At 42.8% G+C, this 27324-nt stretch overlaps 1 protein-coding gene across 2 annotated transcripts in view; it reads right to left on the bottom strand.

Moving 5' to 3' along the window:
- Positions 1 to 27324, bottom strand: part of CRHR2 (corticotropin releasing hormone receptor 2) — a 134446-nt gene that overhangs the window by 32753 nt on the left and 74369 nt on the right. For both annotated transcript variants that reach the window (XM_088155271.1, XM_014873763.2), the window contains 4 exons: positions 22007 to 22113; positions 6649 to 6766; positions 3866 to 4019; positions 1100 to 1160 (listed from right to left, as the gene is read on the bottom strand). In XM_088155271.1, coding sequence (XP_088011397.1) covers positions 1100 to 1160; positions 3866 to 4019; positions 6649 to 6766; positions 22007 to 22113 — 440 coding nt within the window. The remainder of the gene's footprint in view (positions 1 to 1099; positions 1161 to 3865; positions 4020 to 6648; positions 6767 to 22006; positions 22114 to 27324) is intronic.

Raw genomic sequence — 27324 nt, 5'->3', positions numbered from 1 at the left:
CTGTGTGAAATAAAAGCCATTTAACCACTTTTTATTCTTTATTTAACCTCTGAAAGGATAAATAAACACCCTCTGAATATTGAAGAGGACAATTCAGGAAGACAGTTGTGGTAAGACTCCATATGTAAAACACGTTTCTGCTGAATAGCACTACTGAATATTCTTCAGGGTTCCCTGATAGTTCCTTATATAACCAAACATACCACTGGTTTTATCACTATTGTTAATTGGATCTCACTAAAATTCTTCCCCTTAACAAATGCTCATCAATGAAATTATTGCAATAACTCTTAATAACTTGTGTGTGTTTTCTTAAATTGAGATTTAGCAGCACTTTTTTTTCTTTCAGAGTTGCCATATTTTGCTAAAGAACTGATAAACCCCAGACAGGATATTTGCCACAGTGCCAGCTATAGTTGCCTCACTATAGTGCAGAAAATGATCTCTATTAAATACAAAGATTAAGAAGTTAGGAAGCTGGTTGAAGCATTTTCTTAACATTCTTTCTATTTTGAGCTTTCAAACTATGATGACCTACACAGCCTGAACCCCAGCTCAGCCTCCAAACAACTTAAATGGATACTCAGATGGAGAAAGAGGAACTTCCCATTTTTCCTGAATTTTGGGCAGTCCCAAACAGTCCTGGAAGCTGCAGCAAGTCCATGTTTGCTGGCAGGGTCTGACCTCCTGGGAGCAGCACATGATTCTCCAGTGCTCAGGACAAAAGGACAAAAGCTCTGGCAAGGAGCAAAGTCAGGACCTTGGGTTTAGAAGAGGAACTTCCAGCTGTTTGAAGAATTAGTGGATGAGATCCCCCTGGGAACCTGTCCTTGGGGACAGAGGAACTGATCAGACCTGGCAGCTCTTTAGGGACATTTTTCTTCGAGAACAAGAGCTCTCCAATGCCACGGGTAAGAAATCAGGCAGGACAGGCAGGGACTGGGCATGGCTGAGCAAGGAGCAGCTCCTCAAACCGAGGAAGAAGGAAATGCACAGCCAGTGGAAGCAGGAATAGGTGACCTGGGATATGGTTCAGATGTGTATTCATTTCCTAATTTGTTTAGAGAGCCACACAAACACAAATATTAACATCACTTACTGCTCATTTTCATAATACAGCTTGCCAATGGCCCAGGCAATGATGATTGGACAGGGAATACCTGCAGGAGCAAAAACAAACTAGGAATTAATCATGGATGGATGGATGTGTCCATGATACCAAAGTAAATTCAAATTTGTGTGAGCAGAGTCTGAGTTTAAATGGGAGACTCTAAATAAATAAATAATCTTGGTTTGCTTGAGACATCACAACTGCTAAGATCTTTTGATTTAAAAATGAAAAAAGATCATCTCAACAGAACTTTAGTAGCAGTAAGGAAAGTTAATAGAAATATTAACACATACACATAAATACCTATATTTCCATAGAAGTGACCAGAAGAATTTTGGCTGACTTAAAGGCGGATTTGGTCCTTTTTCATTTTCCTGCAGTTGATACAACAGATTCTTTAAAGACTTTACTTGGAAGTGGGTGTTTAGGTTTTTTTTATTTCCCAGGCTCCAAGAAGCTTGTAAACATACTGGGATCTCTCCACGAAGCACAATTTCAAAACTTTCAATGATTTTTTTGAGTTCAGTGTTCCTTATGAAACATGATTGTGAGAAAGAATAGCCTGATATCTTGCAGTATCAGGATTTTTGGTTTTTTTTCTCTTTCTGAAGGATCCAGCTACTTTTAACTTTACAGACATCACTGCACTCCCTAGTAATTGTTCCTGTTAGGCCTTCCAAACCAGCTGGTTTGAAGGGGATTTGCTGGAGGAGGAACCTGGAAGGGAGGAAGAGTAAATGGAAGTGGCCTCTTGACTCACATCAGGCAAGGACTAGATGGATATGAGAATTAAAAGGGGAGGTTTTTTCCCCCCTCTCTATTCCCCCTTTAACTTCTCACCTCAGGAAAACCCAAACAAGTCCAGCCCCACTCCAAACTGCAGGTTCTTGTCTCTCTGAAATCTCTGAAATCACTGAGTGTGTGGACAGAGCTCCAGCTCTGAGCATCTGCTTCTACCCCAGTGAGAGTAACATGACTTAAACCCTCATGGAGGAGCAGAGGTGGATTTGTCTCTAACACAAATTTGTCTCCTTTAACCTCCACTTTCTGTGGGACATGGAGGCTTTCAAGAGATGGAAAGAGAAGCACGACACAGAGGGGATGGGGCTGAGTTGCTGAGGAGTCATTTTTAACCTCAGCAAGGAGAACAGCAGCTCTGATCTCCTGCCCCATCATCCCTGGTGGATCCTGTGCCCTTCAAATGGTTGTTTTGTTTCATCCTGTTCACCACGGACTCAAAGGGTCTGGTGCACTCATTTTTCCAAGTTCTTGGGAGGAAAGGACAGAGAAAATGGAGCAATGTCCTCTCTCCTGAAGGAAAACATTTTACTTTTCCTTGTGAAGTAAAGAATAAGGATTTGAGAATAAGACTGGTTAAAAAATGTGTATGAGGAGGCAGAGCAGAGTCAGAATGCACCCAAAAGGTGGCTGGAAAGGTTTATTCAGCTCACAGCACTCCCACATTAGTAATGAGACACACAGGGGATTCTGACAGAGGCAGGGAGTGAAAACACCAGGGGCAAACCAGTCAGTGGGTCTGTGAGAGCTGATTTTCTAGTCTGCTGAGAGAATTGAAAACTATTGGGGAAAAAAATTGAATCAACTCCCCAGAGAAACATTTTCTTTCTACTACAACTCCTCTTTCCTCCCATTTGATTTTGGATTGAATTACATATTTTGTTTCAAAGGCTGTTTCTGCCTTCAGAACTGCAATCCAATTACTTCTGCAGAGAGGGAGAGGCACTTCTGAACAAAATGTCATTCTGATTTCACAAAAGAAAATATTGGTGACCTTTTTCCACCTTTCTTCCTTCAACAGAAAAGAACTGCTAGATTCACTAGTTCTGGTTGACCTCAGATTTTCATTCAAGTGAACAAACTGCCTGCAGGGGGCTTGTCCTGCTAAACTGGACAAACATCTGCCAAACATCTCCTGACTGAATTCAAAACATGGAGATGTTGGTTTGGGAAGGACCTCTGAAGGTGTTTGCTCCAATTTCCTGCTCTGAGCAGAGCTATCAATACTCACTCACCTCAGCCAGGCTTAGCCTAGCAGAATTTTTAATAATCCCAAGGTCAGAGGTTTCACAGTTTTTAAGTCACATGTTTCAGTGTTCCACCTTCTCCTCGTACATTTTCTGTTTTCTTAACATCCAGCTGGAACCTCCCAGTCTGCAGTCCATGGATATTGTTCCTTTTTATAACATCTGCTATTACCAAGCAGAATTTGGCTCCAACACCTTTGTAATTATCTTTCAAATCACTCCTGGTACCAAACACATCCCTCCTCATCTTCCTCTGCCAGATTAAAGAAGCTCAGCTCCTTCAGCTTCACATCACAGCTCATCTCCTTTAGATCCCTGATCACATTTTCAGCTGGACAATCTCCAGTTTTTCCACATCCCTTTCTGACCTCAGAAACTGTAACTGACCACAGCACCCCAAAGGCAGCTCTGCCACAGCTGAGTCTTTGAGTAGCCCCAAGGACAGCACAGAGATGATGTGTGACTCTTTGCTAAAGGCTGTTTGCTAGGAACAAATCCCTCAGCAGTCCCAACAACAGCTGTAGAGCTGCACTGGCAGATAATGAGGCTCTTTTCCAAGTCAGCTCCTCACTCAGAAGTGTCTGTTCAGACTGAGTGGTCCAGATTTCACCCCAGGGGGATTTACAATATTTATTCTTGCCTCTCTTTGACTTTAACACTTTAATGCCAGGTACCACAGAACACCATTTTAAGCACAAAGGTCACTTACACCATCCTATGAAGAGAAAAACCCATTTCCTCAGCTTATCTGTGGAGTAGGTCATCACTATAGCAGTGTGTAAGTAGCAGCCTTCCACAAACATCCAGAAGAAGTTGGTCACCACAAAATAATTGTAGACAGTGGTAATACATCGACACCAGGGCTGGAAAGGGAATGGAAAAAAATATTTTAAAATCATGGTGAGAACACTTAAAAGATTCTGTATATTGTTATTCCCTTAAAAAATCAATGGTAGAATTCATTCATGGGATGCAGATTTATCCTGTGGCTTGGAATCACATTATTTTAGGTGCTGACAGAACTTACAGATCCATCTGTGACCTTCTGCTGAGGCTGGCTTTGACCATTACATGCAGGATCTGCTGTATCTAAACCTGTCTGGAAAATTCATGTTCCAGAACAAGCCTCCAAGAGGAGCAGGGTATTTGACCACAGGTGAGCTCTGTCAATGTCATGGTCTTGTGCTTTGTTTCCACTGAGGGGAAGAAGCACGACTGATATTTAAAGGAAAAAAAGTACTTTAAAGGCATGTTTTTATCAGCCAAATGATCCCCTCTGTTCCTGCCATTGGTGCTCCATTCTGTAAGTCACACCATGTCACATGTCACCTCTGAATTTCGCACAGCCTCAACAGGAATTTTTTGTGTATCAGTAAAGGCATCTCCCCACAATGGCTGTGCAGTGAGAGCACAGCTGTGGGAGGCACAATTAGCTCCAGAACATTGTTGGAACATCCCAGCAATAAATCACAAGGAACTCAGGGTAACTTCCACAGTGCTGCTCACCTAAGTCTGGGAAAACTTCCTTCTTACCAAGCAGACATGGAGTGCATTCCCTGAAGCACAACTCTAATTACCTGGGTTCTCTGCTATCACTGATTTTGGTTACTTTGGTCACACCATTCTCGAGCCTTTTCATTAACTCTAGTGAAGTATTTGCAACTTTTACCCTCAGTTAATTTTATGCAGGACATATGCAGGACACATTGAGGGTCTACAGGCAGCCAACAGAGCAACAAATGCACCACCAAGCCCAGTACAATTCTGAGGATTTAAAATGTACTGGGCAAGAGGCACAGTTCCAAAATGACAGCCTAGCCACAAGCTGTGATCACTTCTGTTTTTTGAATGGAAATAAAAAGAAGAAATCTTTTGGATGTCTTAATTCTTTCATTTCTGTATTATTTCATTAATATTTGAAATTTAGTTTGGCTTCACCCTTAAAATAGGATTAAAGACCAAAACAACCCAGAAGAAGTTGAAACATTTTGTTTTCAAAAGTTTTTTTTTAACCAATTTTCCTTTCCTTTCCTTTCCTTTCCTTTCCTTTCCTTTCCTTTCCTTTCCTTTCCTTTCCTTTCCTTTCCTTTCCTTTCCTTTCCTTTCCTTTCCTTTCCTTTCCTTTCCTTTCCTTTCCTTTCCTTTCCTTTCCTTTCCTTTCCTTTCCTTTCCTTTCCTTTCCTTTCCTTTCCTTTCCTTTCCCTTTTCTAAATTGTAACTATTTTATAATTGTATATATGTGTATAAATAATATAATATAATATAATATAATATAATATAATATAATATAATATAATATAATATAATATAATATAATATAATATAATATAATATAATATAATATAATATAATATAATATAATATAATATAATATAATATAATATAATATAATATAATATAATATAAATTATATTATATCCAAGTCAATTTTTCCTGTGTCAGAACTAAGAGGAACTGGTCAGTGGATTGGGAAGATTCAGGGACAGAAATAGATAAATACAAACAATGGTGGTGACATCTCCCCCTGCATGACTTCTATAGGAGACCAGGATAAAATGAATGTTGAGCAAGTCCTTTGTGGATTTATTAATATTGAATAGTAAACCAAAATTGCAGAGCTCATTAGTTCACACCTTTTTATTTGACTGAGGGCTCTTGATCCCCACATGTACCCACCATTAGGCTCCAGATAACTTCACCAATCCCTTCCTGATTTTTTTGTAAGCATTATAAACTTAATGCAAAATATTTCCACATTGATGCTTCTGTATCTGTTATTTAATCTCCACTGATCCTATCAATAGCTCGAATAAATGGTGTTCCCTTGCATTTTGGTGATATTATTTTGACTACCTTATCTCACAGTCACATAACAAAGTTATCACCAAGCTTGTATAAAAGCACCTTTCCCAAAAAGGCTGCAGAGAAAAGATGAGTTAATGAAAACTGGGGCATGTGATCCATCCTTATATTTGCAGGTTTCTATCTTCATTGTAACTTTGTGCTCACATTTTAAGAGGTATTTAAGTCCTGTCTCCAAGAGATTTTTCCTAATAAAATGTGAAAATCTCAATAAAGATTTGCAGCATTATCACAAGAGCAAGTCACACAGCATGAAACTGTTGACCATAAAGCTCATAAACTCCATCTTCTGGAGTGTCAGACTGTCAGAAACACAGACAGAGTAAACACTGAATTAACAGAATTTACATCTTCTCAAAGGAGCATCTGGATGAATAATAATAGAGATTTATGCATTGACATCTTCTTTATGTTGGCACTAACGATTTCTCTATTTGTTTTCCCAAAGCATGAGACTGAAGTTCAGATGTCAAATCTTACATTTGAAGAGCTAATCAAGGATGATGAGTGCCCAGCTGACATCGAAATGAAGAGAAGCACGGCGTGGATAAATGTCCCTTGCAATATTTATACAAAGAAACTCAGCACCCCAAACTCCAGGGCAGGGCCCTGCCACCTCCCAGCACTCACTTCATTGCTCTCGTGGATGTTGTGATCTATCATTTGAAGCAGAAACCACATCACATTCCTCAGGATGAACGTGGTGATCAAGTTCCAGTGGATAATATTCCTCAGGCATCTGATACTCCTGAACAGGGAAACACATTTAAGTGAACATATATAGTGAATGTAATACACACACACATCAGTAACTATATAAAACAAACTAGTAAATTCTGTTCATTGCAGTTTGTCCCCCTGCAATCCCTCTGTTTCTCTGTGAAACAGGAGGTTTGTGTTTTTGCAAAGCCAAGTACAACAATTTGTCCTGACAACACAATTGAATCAATTCAAGCAAGTGTAACAGGATCTACTGGGGAAAAAAATCAAACATTCAAATGGTCATTTCATTCTTGGTTATTAGTTTTGCTCCCCTTCCCTCCATCTCTAGAACAACTGGAATGGATAGAAAAGCCTCTGAACAACCAAGCTGCCCTGGAGGCTGCTGAGCTGCTCACAGAAGGAGAATTAGTGACACGTATTTGTGCTGGAGTGGCAAAGCTGGAGTAGTTTACATTTGGTTAATTCTTGAACAGGCTCATCTGCGTGAGTTTGAATTAATGCAACAGGAGAGCATGAAGAGCCTGCTTTTCAATCCTGGGCTTAGCTGGCTGTACCTTAAACAAGGCAGAGCTGCACATCCTCCTACATCAGGAAATATTTGTGTCTGGTTTTAGTCCCTCCCCAGCCCCCATTCAGGTGCAATGTAAATTATGAGCACAATGTAAAATATGAGCTACAGTAAGCTGGGACACAGTGCCATAAAACAAAAGAGGGCACATCTGAAATAGACTTGCTGCTGGAAATGGTTCCAGGAGGCATTTGGGGCATGATGCTATTGCCAGAAAACAAAGCATCACTGAAGCAAGACAGAGTCACTCGTGACAGGTTCAGTCATTTCACACCAGAACATTTCTCTTCTAATTTTTTGTGAACTGGTAAAGGATGACAAGTGCCAAGCTGCAGCATTGCAGTTACGGAATCTTCAATTAAATGACCTTTTCTCAGCTAAAAGCAAACCACTCCATTTATGAAAATCACTTCCACAGGGGTTCAAACAGCTACAGGACTTCCTGGATTTGGCAGTGGTTGTATCAGGCTCCCTGCTTACCAGGAAGCTGCCAGATAACGTGGGACAAACACAGAAAGTGGCTCAAAGCTGCTCAGCTAGAACTGACTGATCTCACCCCAGGGATAGCAAAAGAGAGTCACAATCCAGTAACCAACTTTTTGTTGCCTCAAGTCTTTTGCACGGCAAAAAAGCCACTCTTCTTAACAACAAACACTATCTTCCTACCATAAAACATTCACTGTATTTTTCCTAGGACTAAATTAGTCAGTCTTAGGGCCAGAAGCAATTCTGTTATGTCCTTCAGCCTCACAAATCTCTCAGAGATTTCAAGCAATTTAGCAAAAAAAACAAACAGAAGACCTCCCACGTATGAGATGCAGAGAGACACTCAGAGGTATAACCCTGATAAGCCAATGTTAAAACAACCTCTGATTGTAACAACTCAGGCTGCCAGAATGAAATTGGTATTTGGTTTGAGAGCCTCAGTGACTCATGATGAGTTAATCTGGAGAACAAATCTCCAGCTGCTTTGTCTTTTAGACCCTTTCTCTTTTATTTAAGCTACAAACTCTAAAACGCTGCTCATGGACTTGTCAGACCCGTCTCACTTTGAGAATTTCACTTCTAACAAAAGGCTGAGGTTCAGGGTTTGGTTTCCAAAGAAATGAGGCAACCAAGCTGCCCATGCTGAGCCCCAGGAGACCACCTGGCTCTGAAACATCCTACTCTGGGCTGTGCTCTGGGCATCATCCTGCACATAAATGTCCTGCAGCTGCTCTTCACCTACATTCACTCCCTCCAGGTCAAGGATTAGCAAATGAAAGGATGAGTTTGAAACATTGCTTCTAGGGAGAGAAGGAGGCAGGGACTAAAACTAAGGAAATTCAGGTCAAACTGTGAGATACTGAGATGAAATTAATTGCTTTTGAGAGTTCTAACAACAAAACAGATCTGGCACACTTGCCACCTGAATGTATTTCTTGGCAAAGTTAAGATAAAGCAGTGGGGGGGAAAAAAATCCTTGCTGCAGGCACCCATTTAGATATAGATGGATTTAGATATTTTTTAGTTTAATCATTCCATATGCTGGAACATCACTAAATCTGGCTAGGGGAAATCTTAATGTCACAAGATTTACAGCAGGACATTGGGCTGGACACACAGGCAAACAGCATCAAATAAAGAGTTGTAGATTTTCGGTTCATAAACAAGAGTTTTTCCCCCAGGAAAATCCCAGCCATCAAAGCCACACACAAAGTCTTCTTTGTCTTAAGACAAACTCAGTGGACTTGAGGATCTCAAAGGTGTTTTCCAGCCTTAACAGTTCTATGGTTCTATGTTTTTATCTAGTGCCTACATGATCTCTGCCCTCCTTACTGCTTCTTGGTTCCTGCTTCTTGGCTTTTATTCTTTGCCCATCAGTCTGCATCCTTCAGACTTTTAGTGAAGTATGTGCAGGACCCAGAGCAAGAGTGTCTGGTCTGTGTTGGAAACCCTCAATCTTAATAGATAATTATCAAAACACTCCTTGTTTTCATAAAGCCCCATTTGTTGAGGGAAGGTGTTCCTGCTGTAAAATTAAGTTAAGTATAAATGTGGCCAGCAGCTGGAATTGACCAAACTGAAGCTTTGGACATGAAGCAGGGACAGTTGGCTCTCCTGTGCCACTGCCTTTAGCAAAAGCCATATTTTGGGTATGAGTACCCTCACACCACTGCCTCCTTCCCTTTTGGAGACACTGGGTGTGTGGTTTGGATGGTAAATAGGTGCTTTCACCTGCTAAAAAGCTTCCTATCTTTGGGGCTAACAGAGCCATGAAAGATAATCTGAGAGATGTCTGAAAGTGTCCCAGATTTTCTTAAATAACTCAGGCAGTGATGTGACCCAAGGCACAGAATGGTTTTAACCTTTTCCTTTTTTTTTTTTTTTTTCTCTTTCATTTTCTTTTAATAAGAGTCCCATCTGGACCCTGAAAGTTTGTTATTGTTCACAACAAGCCCAGAGCCCATGGTTCTGTCTCCTAACTACCCCCAGCACAGAAATCACAGTGGCAGTAATGCAATTCACAGCCAAGGACAGAGAAAGCTCGAGAAAAAACTGTGTCAGGTTTGTAGTGGGGAGGGAGAATCTGCAGGATAATAAAGTGTGTGGAGGCTGCAGGGCACAGCAGTGCAGGGCTGCAGTTGATGGAACAGGGGAATAATCTCTTGGCAGCCACCTGAGAAAGCTGCTCTCATTTTCAGGCACTGCTGGTGGGTGGAATTATTGTAATTTAGTAGGAGTGAAGCATCTGGAGGGGGACTGAGGAAAGGGTCTCTTCATTCCAGGCTTTACTCACACGAGACTGCTCTGCTGGGCTCAGGGGCTCACCCTGTGCACAGAATTCATCTCTGCAGCCAGGCTGGAGTCTGAGGTGGGCACTGAATGAAGGACATTTCCCAAACTGGGCAACAAAAGTGCTGAACAATAGGAGACCTGCAGCACAGCTAATGTTTGCTGAAAGGACAAAGGTGACCTTGTCATACTCATTCATCTCAAAGACTGAGGAAAAAAACCTCAGAATACTCACAGGAGTCATTTATCCTCCACAGGTATTTTCCTGGCTCTTTGTAGATAGAAGGTAGCTTAAATTTATGAGCCTTAATTTAAATGTAAATACTCCTGTTATTCATGAAAATGACCTGTCCCATTTTGAAAACTTAAAACACTCGTATCAGTCTTCTATGACAATGAGCCCACAATTCCTTTCTCCTTGATTAATTATTGGCTTTGCTCTGTGGAGTGGAAAAGTAACCAAGCCTGTGCTCCAGGAACAGCAATAACTGCCCTCACAGGCAGCACAGAAAAAGAACATTTTTATCACACTGCTACTGGCAGGAGGTGGAGTTTAAAACACATCAAGCTGTGTTATAAGTTAGTGAACTGAGCTTTTCTGGAGGCACAGGGGTTGGTATGAATGAATTCCCTCAAACCCCAGAAGCTAAGAAATTTGAGGTTACCTCAGGAGGGGGATGTCACAATCTGGGGGTGGTGGTAGTGGCAACATGAAGAAAATGAGAGCACAGAGATAAGAGGGGAAGAGGCACGTGGGAGAGGGGAGAGATGGGAGCTGAGGGGACTGGGTGCTGCTTCAGACACAATTACAGCACTGCTGGGAAGGAATTATGATTTACAGAGCCATTCAGAGTTCCCCAGCCCAAAGGATCCGGTAACAGAAGGTTTCCTATTCATCTTCATGTCAGGTAACATCACTTATGCCATTTCCACTTGTTTTACAAGCCTTGATGTGTGCTGAATGGTGCAAGAACAGCAGCACAAATCACCACCCCGGAGATCCTGAAGGCTGGCACATCACAAGACACCACAGACTGAGGCTACGGGCTTCCACTGAGGAGGAATTAATTATTTCCTTCCTACTCTAATCCTTTTCAGACCAAAATCACTGGTCAAAGCTTTGGCTGGACTCTTCTGCTAGCTCTTCCTTTGTGCATAGTCTGAGGATGGATGGAATAAAGAGAGAAGTTGCAGGAATTCACTCACCACAGAGTTAAAGATTGAGATTGAAACATAAAGACATAAGAACTTCCATGTTCACTCAGACCAATGTGCCATTGAGGCTGGGAATCAGTCCCTGTGGGGATCAGTAAAAATTAATTTGGGAAAGAGCATTGGAAACAGGGGAGTTGAACTGTAAGCTGTTCCTTGCTCTTACCTCCTTGCTCCTGGCAGTCAGAAGATATTCTTGATTCAGAGACTGCATTTAAACTCATTAAATGACCTGGCTGGTGACCCCAACTCCTCCCAGGAGTCACTGGACTCCTTTTGTGGTTTATACTCATTGGGGTCAGACCATGAATTACTCCACTAACATAATGGATTGAAGAGCTCATAAGCTGTTATTCACAGTAGAACACCTTTGTCTGTGTGGGTTCCTCTTCTCTGCTCCTCTGCCCACTCCCAAGGGCTGGATGAGGAGGCATTTCCTCACAAATGCACCCCCTCCTGTCCTTTGGGAGCTGCAAGGTGAAGAACAGAAAAAGCCTGGATCTGCACAGCAAGAAACTGCTCATCCATGGGCTGTGGGAGCAAGCTGGGAGGAGTGCTTGGTGATGCATCCTGCAGTTGTGCAGTTCATGCAGCAATTTCACTTCTGGCTGTGCCTGACAGCAGATTTTGGGCAGGAAATACCCCTCTGAAATACAGCAAGGTCAGACAGGCACAAGCAAGGGGTGTGTGTCACCATGAGTGAAGGAGCAGGCAGAAGGAAAAAGATTTCCTTGAGAAAAGAAAAGGATAGAAAATTCCTGACACGGAGAGAAAAGATATTGCCACTGGAAGCATCTTGGCTTTGTGAATGAAAGGGTTCATTGGTTCCTCATGATTTTTTAAGAACCAGTGCTGAATGATATCCAGACATCTCCTCCTGAAAGTTTCTGATGAGGGCCTAATGCACAGAAGTCCTGCTGTGGGCTTGAGCAGAGCTGTCCTCACATCTTCATGTTTTCACGTCTTCATATCCTCATGCCCTCATGTTTTCACATCTTCATGACCCAGACAACTGCTTAAGGGATAAGAAGCACAAACAGCATTCTCCTCTGTCCTTCCAGATGGAGGGAATGATGAAGGAAGGAAGAGGAAGAGCCAGCAGATCGATACCTGGCTGTGAGCATGGTGTCACCAGAATTTTGTGGTTTTTTCCTCATGGGTTGGTCTGCATGACATCAAACCTGTTTCAAAGGCTGACGATGAGAGGTTTTGGGTAGAGGAGTGTAGCAAGTGACAGTACACTCTCATGGGAGACTGAGTTATGAAGTGCCTTGTTTTATATTTGCAGAAATCTGGGGACAACAGTAGCTGAGCTTGTGAAGAGAAGGGAAACAAAGCTGGGAAAGAATCTGGAGTACAAGTTTGATGAGGAGCAGCTGAGGAGCTGGGTGTGTTTAGTCTGCAGAAAAGGAGGCTCAGGGGAGATTTCTCACCCTCTAGAACTCCCTGACAGGAGGGGGCAGCCAGGTGGGGGTCAGGCTCTGCTCCCAGGGAATAAGGGCAGGACCAGAAGAAACAGCCTCAAGTTGCACCAGGGAAGGTTTAGATTGGGTATTAGGGAAAATTTTTTACTGAAAGGGTTATCAGGCATTGAAACAGCCTGTCCAGGGCAGTGGTGGAGTCACCATCCCTAGAAGTGTTCCAAAAACATTTAGATGTGGCTCTTGGGGACAGGGTTTAGTGGTGGACTTGGCAGTGCTGAGGAAATGGTTGGGGTCAATGATCTTAGAGGTCTACTCCAACCTCAATGAATCTCCATGGCTCTACAGAAAGATGTGTGTATTCAGTGAATGCAGGGTCCCAGAGCCTGTCTCTGGCTGTGCTGGCCACACCTGATGAGATTATCTGGGATGAGCCCCCTCTCCCCACACACACAGAGCACTCGGCTCAGCTCTGCAGCAGGCTGGACAGGAAGAAACAATTAAAGTGAGAGCCAACATGCTTCTCCTTGGGCTTCCTAATTAATAAATCAAGAGTGAGGTGTATTGTGAGAACTTGCACACAGTGACCCCTCTATTTGATCTGAGAACAGACCACGTTGTTCCCTGACTTGGTTTCCTACCACCAGCATCCTGAACTGCCTCGTGTGCACGGTGTCAGAGCTGGGCTTCCACAAAGGGAAAACAGCATCAAAGGGAAAGAAAAGCAAAATTCTCCAGCACCTAACTGCAGCCTGGGTCAGAGATGGGCAGAAAGAGCTTCTAATTGTCGGTAGAGAGAGGATGTCCTGCTGATTATTTCCACCAAATGACCTTAATTGTGTGATTCGACAGAGAAAGCAGAGAAATAGAAACCTCATTCTTTTGACATGCAAAATTGTGAGATCTGGAAAGGCAGAAAGAAAATCACATCAACTCTTTCTGTAAAGGTGGCCTCATTGATTCAGAAATGGACATCTATAAATAGTCCTGGTAAAACTCAAAAGTAGCTTTCTGTTGATTTACTGGGTTTTTTCTCACTCCATCCATACAGTGGTATTTTTCCTCTGGGATGCACAAAGCCACTATTTTCTGATTCAAAGCATGAGACAAACAATTAACATTAACAATCATAATAATGTGCCAGCGTGGTTGAAAGCTCGCTGAATTAGTTGAATCACCTGCATAGAAATAATTGCAAATGAAAACTTTATTAAGGAAGCTTGGAAACCCTCTATTAATTCATGTAGTATTCCATTAATAATGAATGTTCAATTAAGTCTACTGTCTGAAAGTCTCTCTGGAAACAGTTGATAGGAGAAATAGGAGTGCACTTTGCTGGAGCCATTCCTATTCCATGACTGGAACACGCCAGAAGGAGAATCTTGGGCAATACTTAAAAAACTATTTCCCCTCTTTAGTCTTTTCTAGGGCAGGCAAAGCACATGTACAACCCATAAATGGCACAGAGTGGGAAGAATACCTCCCAGCAAGTTATTTCCCAGGCTCTGTGCCTGTCAGGGCCTATTTACTTTCACCCACATGGAAGCCTCCCCTGAGGTCCCCATGGTTTCCCCTGTGTGCTCCATCAGTGCACAAATTCTAGAACTCCTAATGCTTCCAGATGGGAACAGCAGCTGGAGAGGCTGGCAGGGATAATCAGCTTCTTGGTGGCAGTTGCCTGGGGGAATGTAAATATTCCCACAGGAAAAGTAAGGGGAAAAGCCAGGGAAGAATGGAAGCCTGGAAGGAAGTGACAGCTTTATCAAGAGGACAGGAGTGAAATGCTCAGGGTGAAGAGGAGAAGCAGCAGCTTCCATGAGTATTTAGGATGTGCAGAGACCCTAAAAATAAACCCACTGTGGAACTGTCTGTGCATTTGTCTTTTCCAAAGCTTCACTCGCCTGCCTTCAAGCCAGTTTTTAATGGCAGGACATGGGGCATCCTGCCTGCTTTAGACACAAAGGCTTTCAGCACTGATGTTCCAGGGGTGGGAAGGATGCAGCCAACACAACACACAACAGGCAGGGCAGCCCCAGACTGGCTGTGCTCACTGCTTAAATAAGGGATAATTGAAACCCAGCCCCTGCATACTCCACGAACACAACTCCAGCCTTGACTGTGCCATCAAGTCATCCACTGGAGAAAATTCCCAATTTTCACAGGAATGATAAAAATACAGATGACTTCATTTAGTGCAGCATGTGATTGTGGCTGAATAAAAAGATTTAGCACTCTGCTCTAATTTGCTCTGCTAAACGGTGGTCAGATGCCAGTAATTTTTGAACAAAGAGAAAAAGGGCTGTGAAGTATCTTTTTGAGCAGAAAACACCTTGCAGCTCAGGTTTTCTGACACAGGTTGTACTTATCAGCTCACAATGTGGAGAGGTGAATGTTTTCCATGGAGAGTGACCACTGCAGTGGAATTGCACAAATCAGAGCCAGGACTTCAAAAGCCAGACAGTGAGAGCTCAGAGTTGTTGATCTGGCTTACAGCTACTGTTTGGGAAATACAAGTGCACAGCATGTCCTCATTCATAATCCCTTATGGGATTATAAAAAAAAAATAAAAATCTGAAACTAAATTAGTTTAAATGACCAGCTAGGGAATTCAAAGGTTATGTTTTTTTTTAAAAAAATTATTTTACTTTTAATACAATTACACAATTAGCAAAGTTTATCACATTATCTATATTTGCAGATACTGTGGTGATAAACCAAGGAGGAAAGTCTGAACTGCTGATGCTGCTGTTCACACTCTCCTTGGCCTCATTTACACCAAGACATGGTGTGAAATATTTAATTATTTTGAAGCATTTGGCCAGGAAGTCAGGAAAGATTGGAAACCTCCCAGATAATAATTCCTGTGCTTGGTCTGAATTCCTCATTCTTACAGTGCTCACTGGGCATTAGGAAATGTGGCCAGTGGCTCAGCCTGGGCATATCCCCAGGGAAGCTGCTGTTCCCATAATGGGCAGAGGCAACCCAAAGGCTGCCAGGGGTGTCCATGGCCCATTTAGGGGTGACAGAAACGTCCACCTCTCCCCTCCCTCATGTTTTAGCTGATAGAGCAATGTGAAGCAGCAGAATTCACAGGACCATGACACTGTTTATGTTGGAAAAGCCCTACAAGCCATTAACCCAGCACCCCTAAACCCTGTCCCCAAGTGCCACATCCACGTTTTTTGAGCATTTACAGGGATGGTGGCTCCACCACTGCCCTGGGCAGGCCATTCCAATGCCTTCACTCTTTCAGTGAAGGAATTTTCCCTAATATCCAACCTAAACTTCCCCTGACACAACTTGAGGCCATTTCCTCTGGTCCTGTCCTTGTTTCCTGTGAGCAGAGCCTGATCCCCCAGGTGTCCCCTCCTATGAAGGAGTTGGGCAGAACCAGAAGGGCCCCCCTGAGCCTCCTTTTCTCCATGCTGAGCCCCTTCCCCAGCTCCCTCAGCTGCTCCAGAGCCCCTTTCCCAGCACCATTCCCTCCTCTGGACACCCTCCAGCACCTAAATTATCTTTTAGATTAGGCAGAAGAGAACGTTCCTGAGTGCTGAACAACTACAGTGGAGTTAGTGAGGGACCTACATGTGCAATTCCATAGGTGAAAACTGAAATGGAACCATTTAGCACTTGAACAGCTGCAGGTGCATCTGCAGTTCATAACTCTAAACATCACCTTGTAAACATATTCTCTGATTTTCCTTCCCAGAGATGACTCAGGGTGTGTTTTGTCTTTTTCTTTTTTTTAATCAAATTGCACTCCTAAGTATGATTCATATATGAACTGCAAAGACCCAACTTCGCTTTTCTCCTTTCTCTGAAAACTTGGAAAAGCTGCAATGTTTTCTCCATCATCATCACAAGTAGAACACAGACAAGTTTTAGCTTGTCAGTCAACATAGATCTAAATCTTGTAAGAGCAGTCCTATAATCAGAATTCAAAGAAGTTCATGTCCATCTCCAAAAAGTCACAGCCAAAATCTTGGCAACAACACAAATATACCAGCAGTAACATATTTCTAGCACAGGATAGAAAGCAGCCTTCAAACCTCAGGTCAAGAAAGGAACTGAGCAAAAGCATTTCATAAATTCCTGGTACTCTAGTTTGACTCCAACTTAAATATTTTCCTCTACCACACTGCTCTGAGACCCTCTGCTCTGTGGGTGGAAATCATCCTTTCATATCCACTCACAAATCTATCTGTAGAGCACCTATACCCATTTTTGCTTGCACTGACACTGTCCTTGATCATGAGCAGCTCTTCAGTTTCCAGTGTTTATCCACTGGTGATGTATTTTTAGGCAGCAACAACACTCCTCGGTGGCTTTCATTGTGCTAGGTTCCAATACCACGGTTTCAGATGCAGCCTGTGAAACCTCTCACATTTTAAGAACAGAGCTCTCTGGGCACACGTTCAATTACTGGTATTGTTCCAGGAGCTCATGAGGGCCCTGCTCTCTGGAGTTTTATTTTTTGTGGGGTAGGCTCTATACAAAGAGTGAAAAGAACAAGTCCTACAGATGTGAGATGAAAAGGGGGCGAGTAAAGGCAGTGGGAAGCAAAGGCAATGGCCTGGGGTTAATCAATATGTTAAAGTGTTTCTGGCCTTCATCTAATTTCACTGGATGAGACTCTTCACAGAGATTCAGGCAGTACAGGCACTTCAGATGTTTTGTATTTAAAAACGGCCCCTCACTGGGTTTGTTCTTATTTACAGAGCTCCATAATTTTCATTTCTGCCTTCCTCTGTGGATTGTTACAGGGTGGGACAGAGCTGTGCTCAAACCCACAGCCATTGCACCCATCCCACCCCAGGATTTATGGTAAAGTTTAAAATTGCCTGAATCATGAATGAAGGCTCTGCTGTTGAAGTGGCAGATGGAACAGACTGAACCAGGCTGAGCAGGAAGGCAGGAGATGAGGGGGGGACATGGAGCACTGACATGAACTCTGGTAGGTGATGTCCTGACCTGCGAGTTGCTCTTTCCTCCTGCTCCACAACAAGAAATGATTGTGCCTTAGATGTGGAGCCTGCTCTGCTCTTATCACACCAGAAACCTCATCCTTTTAAATGTAAACCAGAACTGATCCTGCAGATCTCCTTCCCAACTGAGATATCCTCAGTCTGCAGGTTCTGAGAGGTGTCACATCACTTTGCCCTATGAAACCTGCTCCATGTTGATGCTCTGCATTTCTCCTGACAGGTTTCTACAAATAATTTAATCAAACTCTTCCATTCTTACAAACAGAAGCCTGCAGCAGCAATCCTGCCAAATCCTGCACCAGACTGAAGAGCAACAGGGTAGTTCAAAGGAGCTTGGAACAGGAGATGATAAAGAAAAATTAAGACAGGAGATGACTGGGGGGAGGAAAGAAAAAAAAAGAACTGACTATATTGTTTTAGGAAAAAAGAGTTCCAGTCTTTTGGGGAGAAATAGTATGTGGGATTTAGGAAATCTGTATGTAATCATAAAGAAGAATGGGGATACTGCCTCGGGACAATGAAAAAAATTGTATCAGATGCTTTACTGGGGAATTAGAAAGAGCTAAATTTAAGGGCAACAGGAAAGCAGAATTACCCTCAAAAGCTCAATTTCCTTTCACTGCCACCATAGTAGTGATAAAAGATGTTATGACAATGTTTGTGGGTTTGGTTGTTTTCAGAGCTGCCTGTATCCAGCAAGGACATGTCATTTTTAATCTCCAGCCTATCCTCCTGTCAGCACCATCCTTTATTGGATTCAAAACTCAGCAGGGACGTGGATGCTTCCCAGAAAAAATACCTTTCTTCCCCTACTTCTTTTCTGATAAGCACTGCACAAATAAAACTTCTGATGGAATCCACTCAGGTCACTGCTGGCCACTGCCAGCACATTGTTTAATAACAAGGCAGGAGTTTTACAAAGGACTCTTATTCTGCCTCAGAGGATGCTCTAACAGCACAGTGACAAGGGAAAATCCAGGACAAAGCAATCTGGGTTTCTGCATTATCAGCAAAATAAAAATGTGATTCAAAAGAAGTATTTTAATCCTTTGGATTTTTTTTTTCTCCAGATTGATTTGTATTACTGATAGCAGGATTCCTCCTATGGAAAATTTCATGCTTCAGCAGTGTGAGATTGTGATTCAGAGGGATGATGAGGCTGAGTCAGTGGGAGCTGTGTGCACCTGAGGGAGGGAGCAAACCTTGACTATTAATGAAAACAGACTGTGAGAATCCCAGCAGTGCAGATCCATTCAACAATGCCAAGTGAAGTGCCCTGAGCAAATCTCTCCAGGGGCTGCACTGGAGATCAATCCACCTCTACAGAACACTTTGTGCACAAATTCTTTGTTTTTTCTTCTTGGTGTATTCTTTTCTGTCTGTCAGATTGTTTGGGTTTGCGTGGTAGAGACAGCACAGCTCTTAAAATTTTAAGATCACTACATTTAGACCTTGAGAAACTGATGTTGACTTGGACCTCTAGCAGCTGCCTCAGTGACTCACTGGCATTCAGCCAGCGTGCCAGCAACAATCAGGTCCTCTCCTTCACTTTTTATTGTTTAGGTGCTAAATGAAATGTTTACTGGCTTGTTTGTCATTGCACAGGTTCAGATGCAACAGGACTGGAGAAAACAAGGCTAAAATGGGTTTTCACAGGAAAAGGGGGGGCTTGGCTGAGTTCTCATCCCCTCCCAGTTGTGCTGGGGTCTCATGAACACAATTAAAGATGATTTCATCACCTGCTGCTACATCTGAGATTCCTGTCCCTTAAACAGGTGTGTGATTCCTCAGTGTTTATGGCAGTAGGACTTTTCTGCTAAATGGAGGGTGGGTGGTGAATGGAGGATGAAGTTGCTTAAGGAATCGAGGAAGAATGAAGCTGGGTACAAGGTGACAGGATAATTTGGGGAAAAATAGGGGAAAGACCCAGTTGCTTCCCCCTTCCCACTTCAGCACAACTGAGAACTAAGTTGGAGGACTGAGCCCCACTGGGCTGGGGCAGCAGCAGTGATGGTGAATCTCATTTCCCAAAGCAGAACACCCTCCTGAGCAGCTGAACATCACAGCAGCACCTTTTGCCATGCCAGCCAAATATTTCAGCTGCTCCTAAAAGCCCCAGAGTGAGAGATCCCAAAGCCTGGCCAGCAGTTATGTTCCAACAGAGCAGATGTGCTCCAGCCTCCCCCTTGAGACAGGGCTGCCTTTGGGACCCACTGCACTGACAGAGCAAAGGAAAATGGAGCAGGTCATGGGGGAGAAGCACAAAAATTGGGAGCAGATGTAAAACTTGAATCTTCATGGAGATCTCCTCTATTTTCACTCTCAGCATGGAGTGACATAGATGGATGGAGTGGGGCAGGAATAAGGAACTGGCAGATTTCTACTTTAGGTCAAGATGAGGAGCTATCAAATTTTTTTTTTTTTGGCCAGGAATTACCTAAATTATCTCCTTTTACCCAATTCCATCATATCTTCTTCCATCCAAAATAAAACAGCATGAAAAAAAAAAAGTTCCAAATAATAGAAACTGATTATCAAAACTGATTTGTTCTTGAGGCACTTTATAGAGGTAAATGTGATGAAGATGTCTATAACCCAGAATATGGGTAGGGGCAACCTGTAATGAAATGTGAATTTGGGTTGCCTTCACTGGAACATCTCTACAACTTTGGAAAATAGATGTGTATTGACAGACCCCAAGGAATCTCATGCTGGTTAACTCTGGCTGCACACTGGATACATTTTGCATGACACAATGTGAATTTGAAAAGATGGACTATCTTAATTCACAGCATGTACATGGAAACACTTAATTACCACAATTCAGATGTTGTTTTTAATGTTGAAGCTGACTGAAAAATTTAAACCTTAAAGTTTAAATAACAGAAGAACAATTTAGAAGAATTCAGCTGGGCCACCTTCATGTTTGAAGCTGGATACATTTATACCATCTACCTAATTGTTTTTGTGTTATTTACTCGAGCATTTATAAAAGACTGAGCATAAAAGCAAGAACTATTGTTACTGCAATGAATAATTTTCATTCTTTATTCAATGCAAATTAGTTCAGGTCTCCAAGCACTGTGGGAATTAGCTTTACATGCACTATAGAGGGTTTGAAATGGAAGTTTAAATTGATGCATTATAAAAGTTCGCATTTAATGCTGTCTTTTTAAAGGTGTTTTTTTGGTTTCCATTAGCATAGATTATTCTGTTTATAGATGCTGGAGTGTGAGAAGATTCCTATTGTTATTAAAATGGCCTTGTTAGGAATGCTCAGAAGACTTAGCTAAGACTTCAGGGATGCTCTGCTCCAGGAAAACAGTAATTCTTGCACAGAGGTCACTGTCAATCATCCTGCTATAATCCTGGGCAGGGGGAGGATGTCCTCCACCCACAGTTTATCCTCTGCTATTAGGACAAGGTTTTTCTTAAGGATTATCATTGCACAGCACTCAGTGAAGCTGATTTTAAGCTCAGGTTGAACTCTCCTGGACAACACAGCACAAATTATACAGAAATGCCAGTCATGGAATCCAAGAAATAACACAGAATTAACTCACCAAGCCACTCCTATGAAAATATATTCCTGTGGTTCACGCTGTGGACATACATATGATGACTGATCCACATCTACTTGTTTTCCACTAATTTCCTGTCCCTTCCCTGTAGCCCTAACTCTGCTTTCACTGACACCTCCATTTGCCAAACTCCCTTCTGCACCCTGGTCCAGATCAGAGAAGGGATTCTATGCAGTCTCCTTGATTTGCATTCATCATTTCATGAACACTATTGGGGATTAAGCTCTATTAATGATGTTCCTCTTTTTATTTAAGAGCATTTCTAAGCCCTTTAATGAAAGAAAAACCAAAATTAACCGAAAGCAAAATGGAAAGATTTTGTTGTGTCTCCTTTGGTTTAGATCTGGGTTTTAGCTGTCAGGAAATGCAAGACATTACCATGTTCTGCCTTGTGAGAAAACAAAACTTGTCCCCAAAACTTGCAACTGGACACATTTAGATCCTGGTCTCCCTTAATGAAGAACACTGTGCTCACTGAAATTTTTTTGCTGCATCAATAAATCATGTTCATTCTTTCCCTGAATCCAAGCAGGCTTTAGCTCCAATGCTCAGGAGGAGCTCATCCAGAACATTAGTCAGCAAAACCACGGATGTGCTCAGGAACACAAAAAGCCACGAGCACTTCCAGGACCATCCACGACCTGAGGAGAGTCATGAAAAGGGCTGGAGCAACCCAGAAAGCATCACCCAACCGAGTTAGAAACATGCAAACACATTACTCACCTCAAGCACAAGAAAAGCATAAAGGCAACTATAAGGGCCCCTACTGAAATACAGTGCCCCAGGTAGTTTATGATGAGAGCAATCTTGTAATGGAGCGCATACTTCCTCTGGAGGTAAAGAGATAACAGGATTAAATCAGCATCAGTCCCCAAGCACCGGCATTCAGGAACACTTTATCACTTCAGAAAACAGTAATTAATTTTCTCAGCTTTACAATGATATAATAGTCCCAGGGCTGATGCCTCTGTGTAAGGCAAACATTTTGCCCAGGCACACAAGTACAGGCTTGGTGTCATTTCAGTTTGGGATTTGTCCACAGTTTCTTACAAATATTTTGTCCCCGCTTTTCTTTTTCTTTTTTTCCCCCCCATTTCCTCAGGTGTTCTTATTTTAAACCTTTGACATTTTAGGTGAGAAACCTATCAAAGACACATCTTTTCAAAGTTTCAAAAGTTATAGCACATTATTTTCTTAGGTCTCAATGAGCCAGGTTATGCCATTTTCCTACTCAAATAGCTTGGTTTTCACACAAAAATGTCAGTAAGAGTAAATAGCAGGCCCTTCCCATACAGGCAGATTTTCCCCTGAGGGACATTTTTTGCAGGCTATGACCTTTATTCTTCAAACCCAGGGCAGAATCAATGCAGACTAAAAGAGCTGGAACCTGGTGGTGTCCCTTCAGTTCTGACAAACCAGGGATCCTGTTGTTTTTAGCAGCAACCCAAATATGTGCTGAAATTTCCTGTATTAGTGTTTATTTCCTAGAGTGTGGGGGAGATTGTTGGTAGGTCCTTGATCCTGTAAACAAAAATTAAGTACAGAAGTGCTCCCATCTAAATCAGTAAATTTAGGGATTTAGTTACCAAAATTTGACTTTGTAGAAACATCTTTATTGGTGGGCTGCTGTTGTCTTTGGGGAAAGGAGAAGCATCTCCTCTCTTTGCCTGGCTAGGAAGAAGTAGAAAGACACTATTCAGATAAATACTGAAGCTGGCTAAAAAGAGATTTGCCACTGGAAGACTAAATGTCCCTAAAAATATATTTATTTATTAGTTTTGTCATTTATTTATTTTCAAGTTAAGCAGATCTTTCCCCATGTTGGGATGTTGCCCTCCTTCAGAAGAACAAGGCTCTTAAAAAAAACCAACCACCTACATTTCCTCCTTTGTGATAAAAACATGGAAGTAAAACCCTACAAATGGCATCATTCTTTTTAAATTTTGGTTGAATTTCTTTTCATTTTTTTCCCTAACAATTTCCCTTAACATTTTACTCCAGTGAAAGGAATTTGCCAGTGAATGAATGTTTGGCTGAATCTACAACCAGCAGCTGTAGTTAATCTGTTCCATTGTTCTGTGAAGATAAGCATCTTCCAGCACTTTGCCAGAGAGCCAGGGAGCTCTCTTGGAATCATTTTTGTGATGAAACCTGCCCGTATCTTCAGCTCACAGAGTAATGTGCTGTTTCTGGACACAACTCAACCACGCAGAGTATTTTTAAGTCTATTATAAAATCCCCTAAAATAAACTTCCCCATCCACGGGCCCATTTTCTGAATCGCCTGGAGGTGAAAAGAAAAAAAAAAAGAAACAAAACGAAGCTCTGGAATGCAAATTCCACACTGTGTTTTATTTATCCTTCTGTCCAGGGGACACGTGAAGGGAAAGAAAACTCACTTGACCTGATGTGCCTACCTGTGCAATGCTGTTTTATTCAACAATGCCCTGGCAAAGTTCAGGGCTCATTGACTCTCCTGCTTAATTCACAGAGCCAGAGGATCACAGAACATCTCAAGGGATCCAAAAGGATCATTGAATCCAACTCACTGCTTCTCCCAGCACTATCAAAACGCAAACCCTCTGAGTAAGAACTTTTTTCAGAATTGCTCATTTGGTGCTAGAAATCTCCTGGAAGGTGGCAAACCTTGTGTTTTTCCAGCACGAGGTTCCTGCTTTTTAAGTCTGACCCTCCTTTGGCTCCTGACCACTATTTTAACTTCACTCAAGTTTTAAGAAGGTGTGGTTCAAAACATGAGAAGATTAATCGGAAAAATAAAATTAGTAAGCTCCTGTTTGATGCACTGATGCTGAAGGAAAAACAGGCACGACTTTCGTATTTTCTGCTTCTGATGCTAACAAGGTTTCCTGAAGGCAAATTCAAAGATCACAGAAACAAGAACTGCCTTGGTGCTTACAGAAAACTGAGCTGACAGGGTGGCAAGATCACTTTCCACCAGCCTACATACAATCTGCAACTCTGCTGGAATGGGAGACAATACCTTCAGGGCTGAAAAGCACGTGCCCAGAAAATCATGTTTGTTGCCCAAAGCTCAGCTCATGTAAAACACTTGCACAGCTCTTTTCTGGCTCGCCCTCTTGGACACCAATACATCTGAAATGTCAACAACCTTCTCCTGTTACCCAATATCCTTCTGCTTTCAGGAACACGCTTCACTTCCCTAAAACAAAGATTTAAATTCTATTCAGGCTCAGGAGGGGGGTTGCTAGTTTAGGAATGAGCTAGAGAAGGAGATAATAGGATCCTGGAATGGTTTGGGTTAGAAAGGACCTTGATGAAGATTCCTGCCATGGTCAGGAAGGCCAGAGCCCTTGACTTGGTCCAACCTAACCTGGAACAGTGCCAGGGATGGGGATTCCAGGGATGGGGAATCCAGTGATGATTTTAGCCCCTGGCCACAGCAGGTCACGCCACTGCAATCCCATTCCAGGACATTAGACATGACAATCATGTCACACCAGGCAAGGCAGAGGTGTCTCCCAGGAGCTTCTACCAGGTAAACTGAGGAATGGCAGCACAATGTCTTCACCAGCACTGGCTTTGCACACCTCAGGCATGGTGGGTTCCCCACAGGCAGGCTTCAGGCTAATGACAGACTCATTCTGTCTAGGGCACTTTTCCCCTTGCTTCAGCTAGAATGTGACTGCTTAACCTGTCCTAAACAATTCAGTGAGTGATTTGAATCAATAACCATCCAGTAACAGCACTCTTAGATCATCTGACAAGGATCTTGCTTCCTCTAACAGGACTTACTGACAGGTCCTGCCAGTGTTTACAGCTCCTGTCTCCCTGGGAGGCTGCACAGCCACTGCCAGTCAGTCACTTCCAATTTCCTCCTGGTGCCAGGATGATCTCAGCACCAGCACAGCTTAAGGAAACCTCTCCAAAGACTTTCAGAAGCAACTGGAAAGTATCTTTGTCATCCCAGATGACTCTGAGCTCACTGCTTTCCCGTTCTGAGCCAGCTGGGAGCTGCTGTGGCTGATGTGACCGTGCGCCCATGCAGGATACATTAGTCTGAGCCCAGCGTGGTGCTAACTCAGCTACTCAGCTTGAAGCCACCTCCAAACATCAGCAGAAGCAAATTCTCAAACAGCTGCCACAGACCACAACACCAAAGTTCCTGATTTACAGCTCTTTTTGGAGGCTAAGATGTATCTTTTGCTGCCTGAGATGCTCACTTTTCCTCTAAGACGAGCAGAGATTTGTGTCGGATGCAGTGAAAGCCCTTTCAACACAGGAGCTTGTAGGCTGAGGAGTATCTTTCCATTTGTCACACATCATGCCACCAAACAGCCAGCTGGATCAAAATCATTTCTCTACTTGTTCCTGTGCCTGGAGGAGGAGCCAAGCATTTGTTCAGAGGGTGACATTCTGTGTGACATGAGGACACCAACACTTGGTGCCCACCCAAGGCAAGGGTTAGAAGCAGCTGTGCACACAGAGGCACCTTGTGTCCCCTGAGGTGTACTGGGGGCTCTTGTGATTCCCAGCTGGTTCTGGTGGCTGACATCCATGGCTGCTGCTGAATCAGAATTTTTAAGGTTGGCAAAGACCTCTAAGATCATGGACTCCAACCATTCCCTCAGCACCATCCTGTTCAGCACTAAACTCTGTCCCCAGGTGCCACATCCACAAGTTCTTTGAACACTTTCAGGCATGGTGGCTCCACCACTGTCCTGGTCAGCCCCTTCCAATGTCTGAAAACCCTTTCAATTAAGAAATGTTCACTAATACCCAATCTAAACCTCCCCTGGTGCTAATTGAGGCCGTTCCCTCTCCTCCTGTCCCTGGGAGCACAGCTTGAACCCTCCTGGCTGTCCCCTCCTGTCAGGGAGTTGTGCAGAGCCACAAGGTCCCCCCTGAGCCTCCTTTTCTCCAGGCTGAGCCCCTTCCTAGCTCCTTCAGCCTCACCTGGGGCTCCAGAGCCTTCCCCAGCTCTGTTCCCTCCTCTGGACATGAAGGACACAGGACACAGGTATTCCAAAGGACAGCCACCTGCCAGATGCATGGAGACACTGGGACATCCTGAACTACACCACACAACAACATTTAAGGAACTAAATCTCAGTCAGAGTGAGAATCTAGCAGCAACTCAGTCCCAGAGCAGAGTTTTATCAGCTGCTGCCACAGGTCTCAACCACAAGCAGAGCAATGATGCATTAAAATAACCCAGTGAATGTGTGTTACTGAGTTGATGCCCCCTAAGACTGACCCACAGCTGAAAAAGCCCTAAAATTTCTGTTGCTACATTACCAAAACTCTGTCACAAGGAATGGGATTGATGTTGAAAAGTCCTGTTGCTATCCCGTTATCAATCACTGAATTAAAACCATGTGATTCTTTAGTACTCTTCCTTTGAGTGGTCAAGCTTAAAAGCAGTGTTGGTTTTTTCTGATTAAAAATAAACACAAATCACAGGGCATTACTCCCCCAGCTGATGTTTAGCATCTGCTAAATTCAATAAATAACAATAGACCCGCTTGTGTGCCTGAATCTCACCTTTAATCACAATGGAGCAAATCTGTGGAGATTGTTCCTTTTTCCTTTTTTTTTTTTTTTTTGAAATCACAAAGTATTCATCTGTAACACTGAGCATTATGAGAGATTTCAAAAATATTCACAAATATTAATATTTGCAAAGCTTGTCACAAATCTTTAAAGATCTAATAAATGAGATTTTAAGCCTCTGTAAGCAAGGGTGTGGGAACATCTGCACTTTCATCCGTTTAAGAAACATGCTATTTAAGGAGTTTTAAGCTATCACCATAGCTGCAAAGTTTTTAAAAGCAAAAACAGAGTAAAGGGAATAATCCCATCCTCTAGTCACAACACTTCTCCAGCCTCTTCAAATAAAACCCCTCTGTATTTGCTCGTGCACAGACAGCCCCTGTTGGGAGCCATGCAAACACACACCCAGAGTTATTAAAATGCAGCAGTGTTTTCCTGAGTGGGTGCTGCTCTCTGCTCCCAGCTCAGGTTTCCTGTACCACCTAAACCACATCACACATATCCAGTCTT

Source organism: Sturnus vulgaris, chromosome 1, assembly GCF_052056855.1.
Source record: "Sturnus vulgaris isolate bStuVul1 chromosome 1, bStuVul1.hap1, whole genome shotgun sequence".
NCBI lineage: Eukaryota > Metazoa > Chordata > Aves > Passeriformes > Sturnidae > Sturnus > Sturnus vulgaris.
The sequence above is the reverse complement of the archived record's forward strand: the minus strand, read 5'-3'. Positions and strand labels throughout refer to the sequence as shown.